General features: G+C 48.1%; 2 protein-coding genes across 8 annotated transcripts in view; both read left to right on the top strand.

Moving 5' to 3' along the window:
- LOC102990752 (porcupine O-acyltransferase) overlaps nucleotides 1-1706 on the top strand; it is a 16025-nt gene extending 14319 nt beyond the window's left edge. For 5 of the 6 annotated variants that reach the window (XM_055081504.1, XM_055081503.1, XM_055081502.1 and 2 more), the window contains 3 exons: nucleotides 310-346; nucleotides 472-602; nucleotides 1228-1706. In XM_055081504.1, coding sequence (XP_054937479.1) covers nucleotides 310-346; nucleotides 472-602; nucleotides 1228-1451 — 392 coding nt within the window. In that variant the 3' untranslated portion in view covers nucleotides 1452-1706. The remainder of the gene's footprint in view (nucleotides 1-309; nucleotides 347-471; nucleotides 603-1227) is intronic. The other variant, XM_055081505.1, reaches the window with a different exon arrangement.
- A 2599-nt stretch (nucleotides 1707-4305) lies between these two features.
- On the top strand, nucleotides 4306-18076 carry TBC1D25 (TBC1 domain family member 25). 2 transcript variants are annotated; one of them, XM_024116882.3, is made up of 7 exons: nucleotides 4530-4549; nucleotides 4894-5017; nucleotides 6142-6251; nucleotides 7210-7364; nucleotides 15758-15885; nucleotides 16026-16214; nucleotides 16484-18076. In XM_024116882.3, exons 2-7 carry the CDS (start codon nucleotides 5003-5005, stop codon nucleotides 17843-17845), a joined length of 1959 nt encoding a protein of 652 aa, XP_023972650.1. In that variant the 5' UTR covers nucleotides 4530-4549; nucleotides 4894-5002; the 3' UTR covers nucleotides 17846-18076. The 2 variants fall into 2 exon arrangements, with proteins under 2 accessions (XP_007115776.1, XP_023972650.1); XM_007115714.2 differs by lacking the exon at nucleotides 4894-5017 and having other exon boundaries at nucleotides 4306-4549.
- Nucleotides 18077-18497: the final 421 nt, after the last annotated feature.

Here is an 18497-nt window from a genome sequence, read left to right as displayed (position 1 = left end):
TCTCTCTCTCTCTCTCTCTCTCTCTCTCTCTCTCTCTCTCTTTCTCTCTGTCACTCACTCATTGGCTAGGTCCCTCACTCCATCATTTACACCTGCCTCATTTTATTCCACAAACATTTATTGAATACCAGACAATCACAGCACTTTTGTTCTATGTCAGGTTTGCACACATTATCTTGTATACATATATTAACCCTAGAGTCCAAACAACTACCCCATTTCACAGATGAGAAAACTGAGGCATGGGGAAGTTAGTCTGAGTTCCTTTTCCTGCTGATATTCTTCATGTATGTCTCTTGTCTTCTTCAGGGAAAGAGTATGCCAAGGGAGACAGCCGATACATCCTGTAAGTGTTTGCCTCTGTCAAGGGAGACCTGTGTTTTGGAGGGGTGGTGAGTCAGGGACCACTAATGGGGTGCCTTGTGGGGAGAGCACAGTGATGCCAGTGCCCCCCAATCCTTTCTCTTGCAGGAATGATAGCTTCATGATATGCATGGAGACCATCACAGCTTGCTTGTGGGGACCACTCAGCCTATGGGTGGTGATTGCCTTTCTCCGCCAGCAGCCCCTCCGCTTTGTCCTACAGCTTGTGGTCTCTGTGGGTGAGGAGAGGGCCCACACTGGGTGCCTGAGGGCTTGATGGGGGATCCACAGACATGGGGGCATCCCTGCGGGTGGGACCTCTCAATGTGCCCATCCAGGGCTGAGTCAGACTGAATGACAAACTCCTGAGGTTCTGGAACAGCCACGACCCTCTTGGCCTGCATTCTCAAGCGAGGAGGGTTCATTTCTCCTCCCACTCCATCACAAAGTCTCCCATGAAGGTTATGGTTACATGAGGTGGCCCATGATGGTGGGAAGCCCCCGGATCCTCCAGGATCAAGATTCTGAGTTTCCTTCATCTGAGATTCAGTCCTCTTATGTTCTTACTTTGTTAACTTTCTGGAAATGTGAGTTCTCTTTAGTCCTGGAATCCTGAGCTGTCTTGAATGAAAGGATTTTGAGCTTCCTTAAATTCTAGAGATATGAACTCTCCTGAGTTCAGAAAGTCTCAGCTTCTGATTTCTGGAAATCTCACTTTTCTGTTTTCTCAAATCCTCAGCTGTATGATTGCAGAACTCTTATGTCTCTGAATTTGGGAATCCTGAGCTCTGATGACTTGGAAAATGGCTTGGAATTGTTCCCCCTCTTTACAGGATTTCCTTCTTCCCCTTCTATCTCCCACAGGTCAGATATACGGGGATGTGCTATATTTCCTGACAGAGCACCGTGAGGGATTCCAGCATGGGGAGCTGGGCCACCCGCTCTACTTCTGGTTTTACTTTGTCTTCTTGAATGCCCTGTGGCTGGTGCTGCCCGGAATCCTCGTGCTTGATTCTATAAAGCAACTTGCTCGTGCCCAGAGCACGCTGGACGCCAAAGCCACAAAAGCCAAGAGCAAGCAGAACTAATGAGTGATGAACTGGGCTTGAACACTGGCTATTGAGGAACTCTCCACCTACCAGAAGATTCCAATCCTTGCTCTCACAGGTTGGAAGGACAAATCGAATTGATCTGTCAAACTCAGGCTGATGGGTGGACGGGGGAAGAAAGGAGCTGTGTGGAGCTATTGTCAGGAGCTGTTGGGACAAAGGTACAAGAGAACCTTGGAAGTCTGTGATGGGGACAATTTTTTTTAATCAGGAAATAAAGATCTTGACCCTATACTGAGAGATCTTTAATGACTAACCCCAGAGATGCCCCGTGACTGACCCCATAGACCCCTCCAGCACTCATTTCACAGAACACCATTCTCTCAGCCATAGACTGCCATCATCATCATGTAGACCTCGAATCTATGACTTCACAAATCCCCATCACTGACCCCACAGATTCCTCTGATGGCTGATTAGATCCACGAATCACACCTGTCAGCTCTTTTAAGGTGTGATCATCCACCCACACCCTTGGCGTTCTCTCCGGAACACACCTCTCTTTTTGCAATATGGACAGGCTGAGAATTTTCCAAATCCAAGTTCTTCAGTTTACTCAACCTCTTGTCTCCTGATCAGGTACCCCACAACTACCCCATCACTAACTCCATAGACCCCTCATTACTCACTCCAAAGACCCCCATCACTACCCTAACGATCCCATCACTCACACCAGAGACCCCACAAAACTCACTGCACTACCCTCCCATCACTCACACCACATACTCCATCATTAACAACTAAGATACCCATCACTCTCCCCACAGCCTTTAATTTGCTCCATAGACAGACCATCATTCACCTCATAGACCTCTGTCACTCACACCACAGACCCCATCACTCGCCCCAACAGACCTCCCATCACGTACAACTCCAAGACTCACCTTATAGACTCCTTATCATGTGTCACACAAACCCTCTCACTCTCCCCACAAACCCCCTATCATTTATCCCATAGGCCTCTTATCACTCACCATACAGATCCCCTATCACCACCCTATAAACTCCCCATAACTCACCTTGCAGAATCCATCACTTACCTTACATACCCCATCACTCACCCTATAGATCCCCAATTACTCCACAGATCTTCCATCACTTACCCCATATCCTATCACTCAACCCTACAGACCACCTCTCATGTACCCACAGATACTCTTCACCCTACAGACCCCCACCACTCATCCTGCACTCTCTGTCATTAACCTCATAGACCTTCAGTCATAAAACAAATGGGTACTTGAGGAATTTTGAGGAGATGACAAAGAATGAATAATAAAACTGCAGATACCTGGAGACTGGCTCCAGGTAACCTGTGCAGAGCAGGACTTCAGTTTAAATCCTGGTTCCGCTCGAGCCTACAGTGTAGCTTTTGAGAAATGCCTCACTGTTAAGGCCAAAGCCGTGCTTCACTTTCTCACCTCAGATCCATCACTTACCTCATGGTTTACTTAAGGCATGCTGGCCTCTGTGCTCTTCCTCAGACACACCAGGCACAGCCCCACCTTCCGTCCATTGCACTGTCTGCTCTCTGTGCCACATACTATCGCTTTGGTCTAGAGCATGTTTTCCCCTTTCATTCAGTGCTTTCATCTGTAAAATGCTGATAATAATAGTACCTATCTCATAGGGTTTTTATTCAGATTAAAGGAATTAATATATTTAGACTATCTGGCATACACTTTGTTGAATGGAACAATGAACAAATGAAAGAGAAAGTTCTCCCCAGCACTATGGCAAGGACCTCCTTTTTGAATTCCTTGCTTCCAGTATCTTTCCTTCCAGGGCTCGCTCCACAACCAAGACAGGGACATCTGATCACATCATACCCCCATCTAAAACCTGTGCTCCAGGGCCTGCAGGATAAAACTCCAAGCTCTAGGCTAATGTTTTGCTCATTCCACCCTATGGTAATTTTAATGAGAAACAAACTTTCAAACTCCCTGTTTCCATCAGAAAATCCAGCAGTGCCACAGAAGTGTTTTAGAATTGCAGACTTCTCTAAAAAGGTAACGTTAAGGGTAGCATCCATACAATACTGCAGCAACAGCTGGAGTCCAGGTAACTTACAGGACTCCTTTGTGAGAAATTACATTTGTAAGGGCAGCCTGCATTTTGTCCAAACCATATAGATGTTATACAGTAAAGTGAGGAGAATAACTTTTTGCATTTTGTGGTACATAAAGTTTCTCAAAGGAGTCTAAGCTATGTCCAGTATTCAGCTGATATTTGGTTGACACACACCATTTAATAACAGGACCGATCTCAACGGATTCAATAAAAACAAGGCAAACTTTAAAAAGCTAGGACCTCCAGAGAGCATACAAATGGCTATTTTGGGTAAATTACTTATTGAAGTATAACATGCGGGCAGAAACTGCAAAAATCATAAATTTACAGCTCCATGAATTTTCACAACGTGTAAACTATTTTTTAAAAGATTCTGGAAAAAGGATTATTCTTCCGTTCAGCGGATTCATTTGAAGTGAGGATCACAGGCATTTGAAATAGATGACATCATCTCTAAGCAGAGACGAGAGGCGACTTGGGGCGGGATGTGGAGCCTTGACGTCGTCGCGCAGCAGCTTCCTTTCCCCGCCCACTTTTCTCGCCCGACTAGGTCGTCACTTTAACACGCACCTAGGTGAACCCGGAAGCAAACTGCCCAAACAACCAAACCAAGGACAAGGGCGGGGCGGGTCCTCAATAGGCGCCTGCACACTGGCTAAAGTGAGGCAAAATGCCCGGCTTTGGGGGGCGGGGCTCCTGGCAACAGCACAGTGTGCGCACGCGCAGAGGCGACCTCCACCCTGTGCCAGGTGTGTGGGGGGGTAGGGTCCCGTGGCGCCCTCTGCGCCTGCGCTCGGGCGCAAGGTGGGGCCGCAGGCGCCCGCATTCTGGGGTGTGCGCAAGGGTAGGGGGCAACAGTCAGCTGTCACCCGGAGGCGGGTGGTGGAGGGATGGCGACGGCCTCTGGATCCTCGGACTTGGCCGGCTCCGGAGCGCCCCCGCCTGGTGGGGGAGCCCAAGCGGCAGCTGAGGAGGAAGAGCGAGAGGTGGTGCGGGTCCGAGTCAAGGTGAGGCTGGCGGCTCGTCGTCCAGCCCGCCCAGAGCTCCCGGGGGAAGGGAAGGCGGTGGCTGTCCTAGACTGGAGGGCGGGACCTGAGAATTGGGGTGTTACGTGAGGGGCGAGGCTTGAGGGCAGAGTGATGGTGGCGTGAGTGGAGGGTGGGGGAGAGGCTGGACCTGGGAATGCGAGGGCAGGGCATGGGGCGTGAGGACTGCAAATGGAAAGGTAGAGGCCTCTGGAATGGATGGGTGGAGATTGTGGGTAGAGAGGAGGGGCTATAGGGCTGGAGGAGGGGCCTTAATAGTTGAGTGGGGACTTGAGAAATGAGGGAGGCTGTTGCTGTCTGAAAAGGAGCCGCTGACATCAGTCAACATATGTGTTGAGAGTGCATTTTTGTGCAAGTCCCCACCCTGGATGAGCGGACGTACTCGTCGGGGAGACAAACAGCTCAATAAATGAGATGCTTCAGACACTGGTAAATGTCATGGGGAAATAACGAAAAAGGTTCGGAACTAGGGAGTTACTTTAGCCAAGGTCGTACAGGGAAATCCCCAGAGAGGTACTGAAGGAGCAGAGACCCAAATAAAAAGGAGTCAGGCATGTGCATATCAGGGGGGAAGAGTGTTCTAGACAGAGGGAACAGCAAGGGCAAAGGCTGGGAGGAGGGGATGAGCTTGGCATGTTCCCTTAGGTTCCCATGTTGCTGGAGCCCAGAGAGTGAGGGGAAGAGTGGTAGGAGGTGAATCGGAGAGGTAAGAGAGGGGCAGATTGTGAAGGGCCTTTAGCGTGTACTCTTGAGTAAGAAAGCTGTTGTAGTAGTTCCATCAGGCAGTCAGTGATGGTGGCTCAGACTAGGGTGGTGGCACTGGTGGTGATGAGAAGAGGGTAGATTCTGGTGAGAAGTAAACAGATCACTTCAGTGTAATAGAGGAAGCTCAAAGGTAGAGGTTTGGGAGTTCAGAAAAGAGAAGATGCCTGAGCTGTGAGTGAGCCAACTAAAGAAAGTGGGAAGGACATACCAGACTGGGGGATCTGCATAAGCAAAGGCCTGGAGCCAGAATGTGTTCAGAGTAACTTCCAGGAGTTTGGTAGTACCAGAGTGTAAAGTTCAAAAAAGCTGACTGGAGAGAGGCTGGCTGGGGTCGTATAGGCCCACCTGTTGGGGATCCTGGGGTTTCCTTTGAAGAGATTTAAGCAGGGGAGTGTTGTAGATAGATGTGCTAGATTGGTTGCAGCGTGGAGGACTGGTTTAGTGAGGGCCAGACTGGACATGGTGATCCAGGCAACCATCCTTGAGGGGATGTAGAAGAAGGATTGGGTGCCTGGACTATTGCAGTAGCCCCTCACTGGAACACTCCTTTCTCCTTTGTCCCCCACAGACTGTTCATAGAGCAGCCAGAAGGATCCTGTTAAATCCTGAGTCAGACCACATCCCTCCTCTGCTCAGAACCCTCCCAAGCCTCCCCCACCCTCCACTCAGAGCAAAAACAACAGTTCTCCCCATGGCTCAGAACTCCCGCCTTGATCTGGTCCCTGCCACTCACTCCACGTCAGCATGGTGATGTGCCCCTGATGGCCTACCCCGTCTTCTCTCCCCAGAAATGTGAGAGCTTCTTGCCACCTGAGTTTCGCTCTTTTGCTGTGGACCCCCAGATCACCTCACTCGATGTGTTACAGCACATCCTCATCCGAGCCTTTGACTTGAACGGGTGAGTAACGGGATGCTGGGGAAAACCAGTGGGCCACCCACCTCGACAGCGGTTGTTTGGCATTTTTATTGTTGTTGTTTGGTAAAGGGGGAGGTTGTTTTATTATTGTTATTACTATTATTATAATTATTAAAATAATCCCAAAGAGAACAAACAGCCACATACATATCTTGGAATATTTGGGGAAATCTAGTCATAGGAGTAATATTGCTGAGTTAAACGGTGTATGCTTTTTTAAAATTTCAACAGATGTTTCCAAAATGTTCTCCAGGTAGGTATTACCAATTTACAGTCTCACCAGCAGCACATAAAATTCCTGTTTCCCTCACACCCTCACAAACACTGGCTACTAGAAAACACTGGAAAATTTGCCAACCTGATAGATGAAAAGTAGTGTCTCTTGGAGACAGGTGTGATGGTTATTTTGTTGTCGTTATTTTGGACGAATGCACATGGTAACAAACTCAAGGAATACAGAAGTGATGGGTATTTAGGATGTTTCCATGGTTACAATAGTTATCACACAACATACTTCTTTGCATAGTTGCACAGGTGTATCTGAAGAACAAATTCTTAGTTGTTATTTGACTTTTTGTGCATAAACATTTTTTGTTGTGAAAAATAACAAACATACAGATTGCTTTTTTTTAAATGCACAAGGCTGCTTTCTTCCCACTTCTATCCCTCAGCTACTCTGTTACCCTCCCTAGAGGGGACCACATTACCAGTTTCCAATGTGCTCTCCAGATACAAGCAGGTGTGTATCTGCTTCTGTTTGTGAAGCAAAATAGAAATAAACGATCTGACCTCAGGCTGCCTGAAATCCTTGGCACAGTGCCCAGCACACAGTAGGAAGTTGTTTTCAAAACCATCGATCCTCCTCGGCTTCTTTTGGAAACTGTCCCTGAGGCCTCCAGGGCACTGGGGCACTGAAAGCTGCCATGTCTCCTCTGTCCAGGAAGAAGAATTTTGGTATCAGCTACCTGGGCCGGGATCGGCTGGGGCAGGAAGCTTATCTCTCACTCCTGTCTGACTGGGACCTCAGCACGGCCTTCGCCACTGCCTCCAAACCTTACCTGCAGCTGCGTGTAGATATTCGGCCCACTGAGGATAGTGAGTACCTGGTGCCTCACGGGCACTGCTCTGGGATGCCCCCCTTTCCCCATGGGATGACTCCACTCCTCACAATGCACTCCCTCACAGTGGGCTAGGGAGCAAGGAATCCTGGGTCCAAATCGTGGCTTGGCCACTGGCCCTCAATTTCTTTATCTGTAAAGTAGAGATAATGGTATCTTAGGGCCATCATGATGCTTAAACAGGGAAATTCATGTAAAAAGCCTGGAAAGGTGCATGGCTGCATAGTGAATGCTCAAAAAGTATTAGCTCTAATAACAATAATGATCACATTTATAATAGCATATAAATGTAGTAGTATATAATTGTATAATGCAATATAATAATAGAGCTACAGTATTATATGTTTCAGTTATAATAATATTGTAAATATAACAATGCTGATTATAGTCATGGTAATTGGATTTATTCATTCACTCACCCTGCACTCATATTCATTTGTTTGATTCTTTTATCTCTCAGCCACTTCCAGTCTTCTCATATTTGTTCCCCTAGTCTTACCTGTACTGGTCCCTGAGAGCCCACAGATAAATTAAGACACAGTCCCCAAAATTTGATTATGGAGCATACATTAGAAAATAATAGTGTGTCAGTGTTAAAGTTCCTGGGTATGGTAACGGTATCATGGTTATAGAAGGAAAATATCCTTGTTCTCGGGAAAAACACAGTTAAGTATTAAGGGGTAAAGCATCATGATATCTGCAAATAATTCAGCAAAAAAATAAATGTATATATATGGAGAGAGCGAGATGAAGCAAATGTGGCAAAAATGTGAACAGTTGGGGGAGCTAGATGAAGGACATATGCATGGTCAATGTATTCATCTTTTAACTTTGTCATAGATTTGAAATTTTTTAAAATAAAAAGTTGTGGAGTGGAAGACACATTTCCCAGCCTCGGGGAATTCACAGTGCCTATTTGGGGTGACTGAGGCATTTTATTTTACTTTATTTATTTATTTTTAATATTTATTTATTTATTTGGTTGTGCCAGGTCTTAGTTGCGGCTCGCGGGCTCCTTAGTTGCGGTTTGCCAGCTCCTTAGTTGCGGCAAGCATGTGGGATCTAGTTCCCTGACCAGGAATCGAACCTGGGTCCCCTGCATTGGGGGTGCAGAGTCTTAACTACCGTGCCACCAGGGAAGTCCCGAGGCATTTTATTGATGTCATAATAACATATAAATAGCTAACATGTGTCGAACACTTGGGGCCATTCTGCACACATAATGTTTATTCATCGGATTCTCAAAACAATCCTACAGGGTAGGGACAATCGTTATCCCCATGTTATAAATGGGGAAACTGAGGCTCATAGAGGGGACAGGACTTGTCCATGTGACACAGACAGTAAGTGGAGGAGCAGGATTTGAACCCAGGTGGTGGCTGAACTGTCTTCAGAGTCCTTGCTTTTAACCATTTAACTCTACAAAATGTGGGGCTTGTTAAGAAAAAGAAACTAGAGAAAAAGATAGGCAGAGAGAGAGAGAGAAACAAGAGTCAGAGGGAAAGATAGTGACAGAGACAGGCAGAGAGACAAATGGGAAAAGACAGGTAGCCAGAGACACAGGAACCTCTGCACTGAGCAGCCCTATGTGCTACTGTGTGTCAGTCACTTAGCTAAGTCCCCAAGCCTCCATTTCCTCACCTATAAAATAGACACAATAGCACTATTTCAGTAAAGAAATAAAATCTGCCCCACTGATAAACATGTGAAGAAAACCCCAACTGCACAAGAACTGAGAGGAATGCAAATTACACAGAGAGACACACACCCATCAGTTTGGCAAAAGGACATTTAAAAGTTATCTTTTTAAAGAGAATCAACTTTCCAGTTACTGATGAGTTAGTTCTATTCCTACCATTGTCTTATTTCACAAACTCCTGCAAATACACGAGTTTGTTTCTGAATTCCTGATCCCCTTACACTGATCTCTTTGTTCAACCCTAAGCCAATTCTATGTTGTTTAAATCATGTAGCTTTATGATATGTTTTAATGTTCTCCTTTTAAAATTTTTTCTTGAATATTCTCATGCACTTACTGTTCTTTTTTAAAAAGTTATTTATTTTTTTTGTATGCATTGGGTCTTGGTTGCTGCGCACGGGCTTTCTCTAGTTGCGGCAAGCGGGGGCTACTCTTCGTTGTGGCGCATGGGCTTCTCATTGTGGTGGCTTCTCTTGTTGCAGAGCATGGGCTCTAGGGTGCGTGGGCTTCAGTAGTTGTGGCACGCAGGCTCAGTAGTTGTAGCGCACGGGCTTAGTTGCTCCGCGGCATGTGGAATCTTCCCAGACCAGGGCTCGAACCCATGTCCCCTGCACTGGCAGGTGGATTCTTAACCACTGCACCACCAGGGAAGTCCCACTGTTCTTTTCATTTAATAGAATTAGCTTATCATTTCATTAAAATCCTGATGGGAATTTGATTGGAGCTGCTTTTTTTTTCTGGGCTGTGCCACACAGCTTGCAGGATCTTAGTTCCCTGACCAGGAATGGAACCCAGTGAACCTGGGCCCACGGCAGTGAAAGTGCCAAGTCCTAACCACTGGACCGCCAGATAATTCCCTGGAGTTGCATTTTTTAATGAAACTATTTTCTTTAAGCCGCACCACGTGGCTTGTGGGATCTTAGTTCCCTGACCAGGGGTTGAACCCAGGCCCTGCACAGTGAAAGCACAGAGTCCTAACCACCGGACCGCCAGGGAATTCCCTAATGAAACTAATCTTTAATTATCCAGTAAATACATTCTCCTTATTATAAATAATGCTGAAGTCTCCTGGAACCACTGTGCCTAATCTTTTTTTTAAATTTATTTATTTTATATATTTTATTTTTGGCTGCATTGGGTCTTCGTTGCTGCACGCGGGCTTTTCTCTGGTTGCTGTGAGCAAGGGCTACTCTTCGTTGCAGTGCATGGGCTTCTCATTGTGGTGGCTTCTCTTGTTGGGAGCACGGGCTCTGGGCGCACGGGCTTCAGTAGTTGTGGCACACGGGCTCAGTAGTTGTGGCTTGCGAGCTCTAGAGTGCAGACTCAGTAGTTGTGGCTCACGGGCTTAGTTGCTCCACGGCATGTGGGATCTTCCTGGACCAGGGCTCAAACCTGTGTCTCCTGCATTGGCAGGCGGATCCTTAACCACTGCACCACCAGGGAAGCCCCCACTATGCCTAATCTTGTTCCCCTACCCTTTTTCCCTGCAGGAGCTACTTTGATCGGTTTGATGTGTAACCTTACAGGTCCTTTATTTATTCACACACACATACACACAGACAATCTACATATAGAGATATGTAACTATATTCATATTTGTATATATACACAGACGGTATGTGTTTAACATTAATGGTATCATGCTGTACATTAATAGGTAAGTAAGTGTCCAATCGATGGAGCTGTTACAAATATTATTAATGGAATTCTTGGGATCGTGTTCATGACTGTGAAAGCAACAGGCATGTTGTGACCACTTAGATGGCCCAGTCCCTCTTTCAGTGAAGAAGTCAGTTTCTGTCACCTGTACAGTTGGAAGATTACCAAGCCTAGACCATCAACCAATCTGTGCATTTGTGATATGAATCCTCTTTCTGTCATATGTATTGCAGATATTTTTTTCCAAGCTTATCTTTTTGTTTTATGGCTTTGTTTATGGTGCTTTTTTGGTCCTATCAAAAACTAAAATATGGGCTTCCCTGGTGGCGCAGTGGTTGAGAGTCCGCCTGCCGATGCAGGGGACACGGGTTCGTGTCCCGGTCTGGGAAGATCCCACATGCCATGGAGCGGCTAGGCCCGTGAGCCATGGCCGCTGAGCCTGTGCGTCTGGAGCCTGTGCTTCACAACGGGAGAGGCCACAACAGTGAGAGGCCCGCGTACCGCAAAAAAAACAAACAAAAAAAAAACCCACTAAAATTTGTATGCAGTCTTATACATATATCTGTCTTTTTCTTTATGATTTCTGAATTTCTCCTTACTTTGGAACATCTTCTCCATCCACAAGCTTATACAAATATTCTCCTACATTTTCTTCTAATATGCTTATTATTTTCCTTTCTACATATAAATCTCTGTCAGCGTTGTGATTAGTAGACCTAGCTTTAAAAAAATTCCAGACAAATAGGTATGTCAGCATCATTTATTAAATAGCCACCTTTTCTGCACTGATTTGAAATGCCACTTATGTCATGTACTGAGTTCCCATATGTCCTTGGATTTATTTCTGGGCTTTCTATATTGAATTCCACCAGTTGGCTCTGTTTGTCTCATGCTATGCTAACACCATATTTTTATCACAGTGGTTTTGTGATACATTTTAATAAGGCAAGCATTGCCTTCCTCCCACTATTCTTTTTTTTTGGCTCTCCTTTTCCTTAACTATTCTTAAATGTGAATTCTTTCATATGAACCTTAAAATAATTTTATACAGTTCCAGGAAAAAACCCATTACATCACTGATTGGCATTGCACAAAATATATAATTTAAGATTTGGGAGGTTTGACAATTTTATGATAAGGAGGTGCAGTACGTATAGTACATATTGTGTAATACTGCAAGAAGGGCCTGGGGCAGCACCCCATAATGAAACTTGCATGTTTCTTCAGGAAAGTGTGTGCATATTCACACTTAGTGGGTTACATAAAGACTAGATATAGGGCTTCCCTGATGGCGCAGTGGTTAAGAATCTGCCTGCCAATGCAGGGGACACGGGTTTGAGCCCTGGTCTGGGAAGATCCCACATGCCGTGGAGCAGCTAAGCCCGTGCACCACAACTACTGAGCCTGCGCTCTAAAGCCCACGAGCCACAACTACTGAAGCCCACGTGCCACAACTACTGAGCCCGTGTGCCACAACTACTAAAGCCTGCGCACCGAGAGCCCATGCTCTGCAACAAGAGAATCCACTGCAATGAGAAGCCCGTGCACCACACCAAAGAGTAGCCCCTGCTCATCACAGCTAGAGATAGCCCATGCACAGCAACGAAGACCCAACACAGCCAAAAGTAGATAAATAAATAAAGTAAATTAATTTATTTTTTTAAAAAAAGACTACATATAGTCACACGTCCGTCCAGATCTGGTTTTGCCACTAAATGAGTTTGGGCTTGTAGAAATCCTCTGTCCATTTTATTAACAGGTTCTTTCTTTTAAAAGTCAATATAGGGCTTCCCTGGTGGCGCAGTGGTTGAGAGTCTGCCTGCCGATGCAGGGGACACAGGTTCGTGCCCCGGTCCGGGAAGATCCCACATGCCGCGGAGCGGCTGGGCCCGTGAGCCATGGCCATTGAGCCTGCGCGTCCGGAGCCTGTGCTTCGCAATGGGAGAGGCCACAGCAGTGAGAGACCCGCGTACCGCAAAAAAAAAAAAAAAAAAAAAAAAAAAATCAATATAGAATATCTCTCTTTTCCTGTCATGTTTTTGGTCTTTTATTTTTTTTTAAAAACCCACTGAGTTGTACACTTTATTTATTTATTTATTTTTAAATTTGTTTTTGGTCTTTTATTTTTTTTTAAACCCACTGAGTTGTACACTTTATTTATTTATTTATTTATTTTTTAATTTGGTTGCACCGGGTCTTAGTTGTGGCTCACAGGCTCCTTAGTTGCAGCATGTGAACTCTTAGTTGCGGCTTGCATGTGGGATCTAGTTTCCTGACCAGGGATCAAACCGGGGCCCCCTGCATTGGGAGCGCTGAGTCTTATCCACTGCGCCACCCGGGAAGTCCCATGTTTTTGGTCTTGAGTGGTGCTTTTTCTGACATTCACATGGCTGCTCTTGCTTTCTGCTTGTGTTTGCCAGGTATACCTTAATGTTTCTTCAATTTTTAACCTTTCTTTGTCACCTAGCTTTAGTATGTCTCTCACAAAATCTCCATAGCTGGATTTATGCTTTTTTACACAATTGACAGTGAAATCTTTTGACCACTTTTCCCCTCCAGTCTCCTCCACCCTCCGTAGCCCTTGAAATGGAAGCTTTGGAACACTTCTCATTCTCATTCTTCTCCTGCTCCCTAACCCTTAACTTCTGGGCTTTGCTCAGACAGTAATTTTTTTTTCTTTTCCAATGCCAGGCTGTCGCTGTCTTTTCTTTAGAGTCAGTGGCTTATGTTTCAGGAATCCTAACATAACAATATTACAAACTCCCAGTCACAGTCTCTTTGTCATTTTATGTTTAACTGTATATATTAAAAACTTGTGGCCTGTCACCATTTACCCTCCCTTTTGCCTTCCCCCACCCACCTTGAGCCCTTGTAGTCATTCAGTAGTCATTTCTTAGAGAACTTCTTTGTTCTCCTCCAGTAAGGTGCATGGGTTACATGTATGCTAATGATCAGAAACTTCAGTCATGGTGGATACATACTGGGTTGGCTGGATGTGGGACCCTTGGATCTCAGGCCTCTCTTGTCAGTACTCCGTGGGTGCTGCAAGCCACTGTCTTGCTTCCAGAGTTGTGCAACAGAAGCCCATCGGCAATCTGACCTTCTTTCAGTTGTAAGCAGCCTGTTCTTCGTCTTTGGAAGCTGGCAAGAGTTTATCTTCATTCTTAGAATGTGGGCATTTCGCCAGCAGGTGAATAGAGTTGGGGGAGCCCGTGGTCTGTGCTGTTCGTTAATTCATCCTATCTGAGACCTGCTGAGCCACTTCTTCATCTCAGGGACAGTTTCCTTCATATCTGGGTAATTCTGTCTCCACCTGACCCCTTTGCTCCTCCTGCATTTCCTAGGGTTTGCATGTCAGGTCTCCGGGACTTGTCCTCCAAGTCTCTCTGCTTTCCTCTCAAATCATCAAGCTTTAGCTCTGTGCCTTGACAGGGGCTCCTCTCTTTGGTCTTTCAGACCATTGGTGTGACCTTCTTCATTTTACCTGTTGAGTAGTGGACCTTCTTCATTTTACGTGTTTTCATGTTTTAGAAAGCCCACTCTGGCAGCTGTTGGGAGAGGGTGCAGAGGGGCAAAGGGGAGGCAGGGACTGGTTGGGAGGCAGTTTCAGGTGAGAGGCGTGGTGTGAGCTGAGAGAAGAGGTGGAATTGAAGTGTGTTCTGCATGCAGAAGCTATGGAGCTTGGCGATGGTTTGGCCCTGGGAGTTGAGAGAGTGGGAGGTGGCAAGGACATCTGTGAGGTGTGGGACTTAAGCACCTGAACAGGTAGAGACGCTGTTCACTCACATGAGGAGCAGAGGAGGAGGTTATGTCTAGAGTGGATCTTGGGCTCCCCTTTTGGATCCCTTAGGTTTGCAGTGCCCCATGGGACAACTAAGGAGAGGCAGTGACATCCACTTGTGGCCCAGGGTTTGCTTCCCCCTCAGCTCTGTGGGAGAAAGTACAGTGGACTTCATGGAATTGTTGCTTAATGACGGCATTTGCCTGCAAATGACAATGGCTTGAACAAATCCCAGTTGATTTGTTTCGTATAATAGAGTTTGAAAGCCACTGGTCTTTGCTGTTGTCAGCTTAGCAGCTCTGTGGCGCCAGGGCCGACATGTGTTAAGTCTCTCGAACTTACTCAGGTGGCCACTGCTGCTTCAGCCACATGACATTTGAGGTGGGAAGAAAGGATGCAAGGGGGAGTAAAGAAGAGAGAGAAGGGACAGACTTCTGCTGATGTTCCAAGGGCCAGAATTGGATAATATCAAGCATAGCATTGTTTCTTCTGTCTAACATGCATGGCATACTTGTTCCACAAATACTTTTGCTAAAATTTATCTGGGCCCTGGAGTAAGGTAAATGAGATTCACATCCCAGCCCTACCGTTTCCTTGGCCACTTACTAACTGTTCCAACCTGTTTGTCATGGTCTGCAAAATAAGAATGATAATGGTAGTCTATACCAATTGTGGGAGGAGGGCTAGCAGGAATATAAGATTAAGAGTTTGGGCTCTTGAGCTTTGGGCCTGGCCTTCAAATTTCAGTTCTTTCACCCACTTGCTGTGGGGTCTTGGGCAACTTCTAGTCCTGACTATGCATGTTTCCACAGAGTGGCGATAATAATAGTGCCTAACTTAGAGGATGGATGTGAATATTAAATGAGTTAATATCTGCAAAGGGCTCAGAACGCTTCCTGGCACTTAGCCATATGGAAGTGTTGTCTACTGTTCTTATTGTTTATATTGACGTTAAGGCCTGTCACAGTGCCTGGCACATAGTAAGTGCTTGATAAATATTACCTTATATCATTAAATACTACTATTAGAGTCTGCCCAGCCATTCTGTGAGACAGTTTCCACAAGAGGATCATTCATGGTTTTATTTTTTACGTGATTGGGATGACATAGGAAGGGAGAGTGTAGTGGCTCATTGCCCTGTGGGTGGCCTGGCTTTGGAGGGAGAGGAACCCGGCCCTGAGGTCTGGGGTTCTCATCCGCATTCTCATACGGCATCATTCTGTGTGTCCAGGCCCGCTGCTGGAAGACTGGGACATAATCAGCCCCAAGGATGTCATTGGCTCCGACGTGCTGCTGGCTGAGAAGCGGTCATCGCTGACGACAGCTGCCCTGCCCTTCACACAGTCCATCCTCTCTCAGGTGCTTTCAGGGAGCCCCAGGGCCCAGCTGTGATTGGAGGGCAGGGCATCCCTGGCATCCCCGAATCTGAGCATGCCGGTTGGCACCTGCCCCTGGCCTGCCCAGCTGAGCGGTGGCCTCCCTCCCTCCTTCCTTCACAGGTGGGCCGCACCTTGTCCAAGGTCCAGCAGGTGCTGAGCTGGTCATATGGGGAAGACGTCAAGCCCTTCAAGCCTCCCCTGAGCGATGCGGAGTTTCACACATACCTGAACCACGAGGGCCAGCTCTCGCGCCCCGAGGAGTTGCGCCTGCGGATCTACCATGGTGGTGTTGAGCCCTCCCTGCGAAAGGTGAGCCTTCTTGGTCACTCATTGGATCCATCACAGCAGTCGTGAATAGCTCAAGAGACACACGCGATGGGCCACACTCTCGGGGGATGGCATGGAAGTATTCCAGCAGAGCAGGCTTACCTTCAGGAGGGGCTAGGAGTCAGAGGCAGGAATGCAGGCTTTTCCAAAGGAGGGCAGAGGCCCAGGGTGGCTGGGTGGTGACGGATCCACACGAGGGTGTGGCAGCTCATCTGTAGACCCTCAGCCTCATCCCTTTCATTCCTGGCCAGGTGGTGTGGAGGTACCTTCTGAACGTGTACCCAGATGGGCTGACAGGCCGCGAGCGGATGGACTACATGAAACGCAAAAGCCGCGAGTATGAGCAGCTCAAGAGCGAGTGGGCCCAGCGAGCGAGCCCCGAGGACCTGGAGTTCATCCGCAGCACGGTCCTCAAGGACGTGCTGCGTACCGACCGGGCCCACCCCTACTTCGCGGGGCCCGAGGACGGCCCACACCTGAGGGCTCTGCACGACCTGCTCACCACTTACGCCGTTACCCACCCACAGGTGTCCTACTGCCAGGGCATGAGCGACCTGGCCTCACCCATCCTTGCCGTCATGGACCACGAGGGCCATGCCTTCGTCTGCTTTTGTGGTATCATGAAGCGCCTGGCTGCGAACTTCCACCCTGATGGCCGCGCCATGGCCACCAAGTTCGCTCACCTCAAGCTGCTGCTGCGACACGCCGACCCTGCCTTCTACCAGTACTTGCAGGAAGCCGGTGCTGACGACCTCTTCTTCTGTTACCGCTGGCTGCTGCTCGAGCTCAAGCGCGAGTTCGCCTTTGATGATGCTCTCCGCATGCTGGAGGTCACCTGGAGCTCGCTGCCCCCCGACCCTCCTGAGCATGAGGTAGAGCTCGTGGGCCCCCCCAGCCTGGTTGCAGACACTGGCTTTGGGGGCCACAGGGGACGGCCCGTGCGGCAGAGGCACATGCTGAGGCCCGCCGGTGGAGGAGGTGGTGCTTTCGAAGATGCTGTTGACCACTTGGCCGCCACCAGCCAGGGGCCTGGTGGCGGGGGGCGTCTCCTGAGACAGGCCAGTCTGGATGACCTCCAGCAACTCAGGGATAACACAGGCCCCAGGAGGGACCTCCTGGTCCAGCTGCCCCACCCAGCTGCCCTCATCAGCTCCAAGTCTCTCTCTGAGCCCTTGCTGAACTCCTCAGACCCACTGCTTTCCTCCTCTTCCCACCCTGATTCCCCATCGTCTTCGTCTCCGCCATCCACCCAGGACGCCTCTCCCACTGGTGACGTGGCTGCAGGATCCCCCTTGATGCCAGAGGTGGGCTCCCCACAAGACCCTGGGAAGTCCCTGCCACCCCCACCCCCACTGGGCCTGCCCCCGCCCCAGGAGTTTGGCCGAGGGAACCCATTCATGCTCTTCCTGTGCCTCGCCATCCTGCTGGAGCACCGCGACCACATCATGCGTAACGGGCTGGATTACAACGAGCTGGCCATGCACTTTGACCGCCTCGTGCGAAAACACCACCTGGGGCGCGTCCTCCGCCGGGCCAAGGCTCTCTTCGCTGATTACCTGCAGTCAGAGGTGTGGGACTCAGAGGAGGGGGCCGAGGCCACAGCCCCATCTTGATCAGACTACCTCCAGCCCACTATCAACCCCACCAGATATCCGTTCTTTGCCAAGAGGGCCTACACATGAGACTCCACCTCCCTGCCTGCCAGCCCTAGACATGTGGGAGCATAGCGCCCTCTCCCCAGGTCTGAGAGTATGGGGCTCTGCTTCAGTACTGCCCCACGGCAGCCACGGCCTCTTTTTTTCTGTTTTTGTTGTTTTGTTTTTAACAACTGTACTTTGCACACATGAAGGTCACTGTGGTCTGTGTATTTCTCTGCCTTCTCCCTGGTTTTTGTTGTAGATGGGGTCCCCAGGGCCTCTTTACCTGCTGGAGCTGAAATACTTCCCATTTCAGGTGAAGGGCGGCTCCTGCTTCCCCAGTGGCAGGAGAATGGATGCTGAGAAATCAGTTCTAGAAGGTGAACCCAGGTCGAGGACTGCTTGAGGAGGCCTGAGGCTGTTTTGTGGTACATCTGTCTGCCTGTAAGGGTCTGGATGATGTCTGTGAATGTATGTTTTTAGGACAGGCCCTTGAATGAGGGATGGGAGAGAGAGTTCCTGATTCAGAAAGGGAAAGATTCATTACAAAGGCTGGGAAGTATGGGCTACTTAGAAACATTGCGCCAGCTACCTCTAGCATTCCACACGTCACCATTTCTAGGATCCA

The sequence above is a fragment of the Physeter macrocephalus genome, chromosome 21, assembly GCF_002837175.3.
Source record: "Physeter macrocephalus isolate SW-GA chromosome 21, ASM283717v5, whole genome shotgun sequence".
Taxonomy (NCBI): Eukaryota; Metazoa; Chordata; class Mammalia; order Artiodactyla; family Physeteridae; genus Physeter; species Physeter macrocephalus.
The sequence above is the reverse complement of the archived record's forward strand: the minus strand, read 5'-3'. Positions and strand labels throughout refer to the sequence as shown.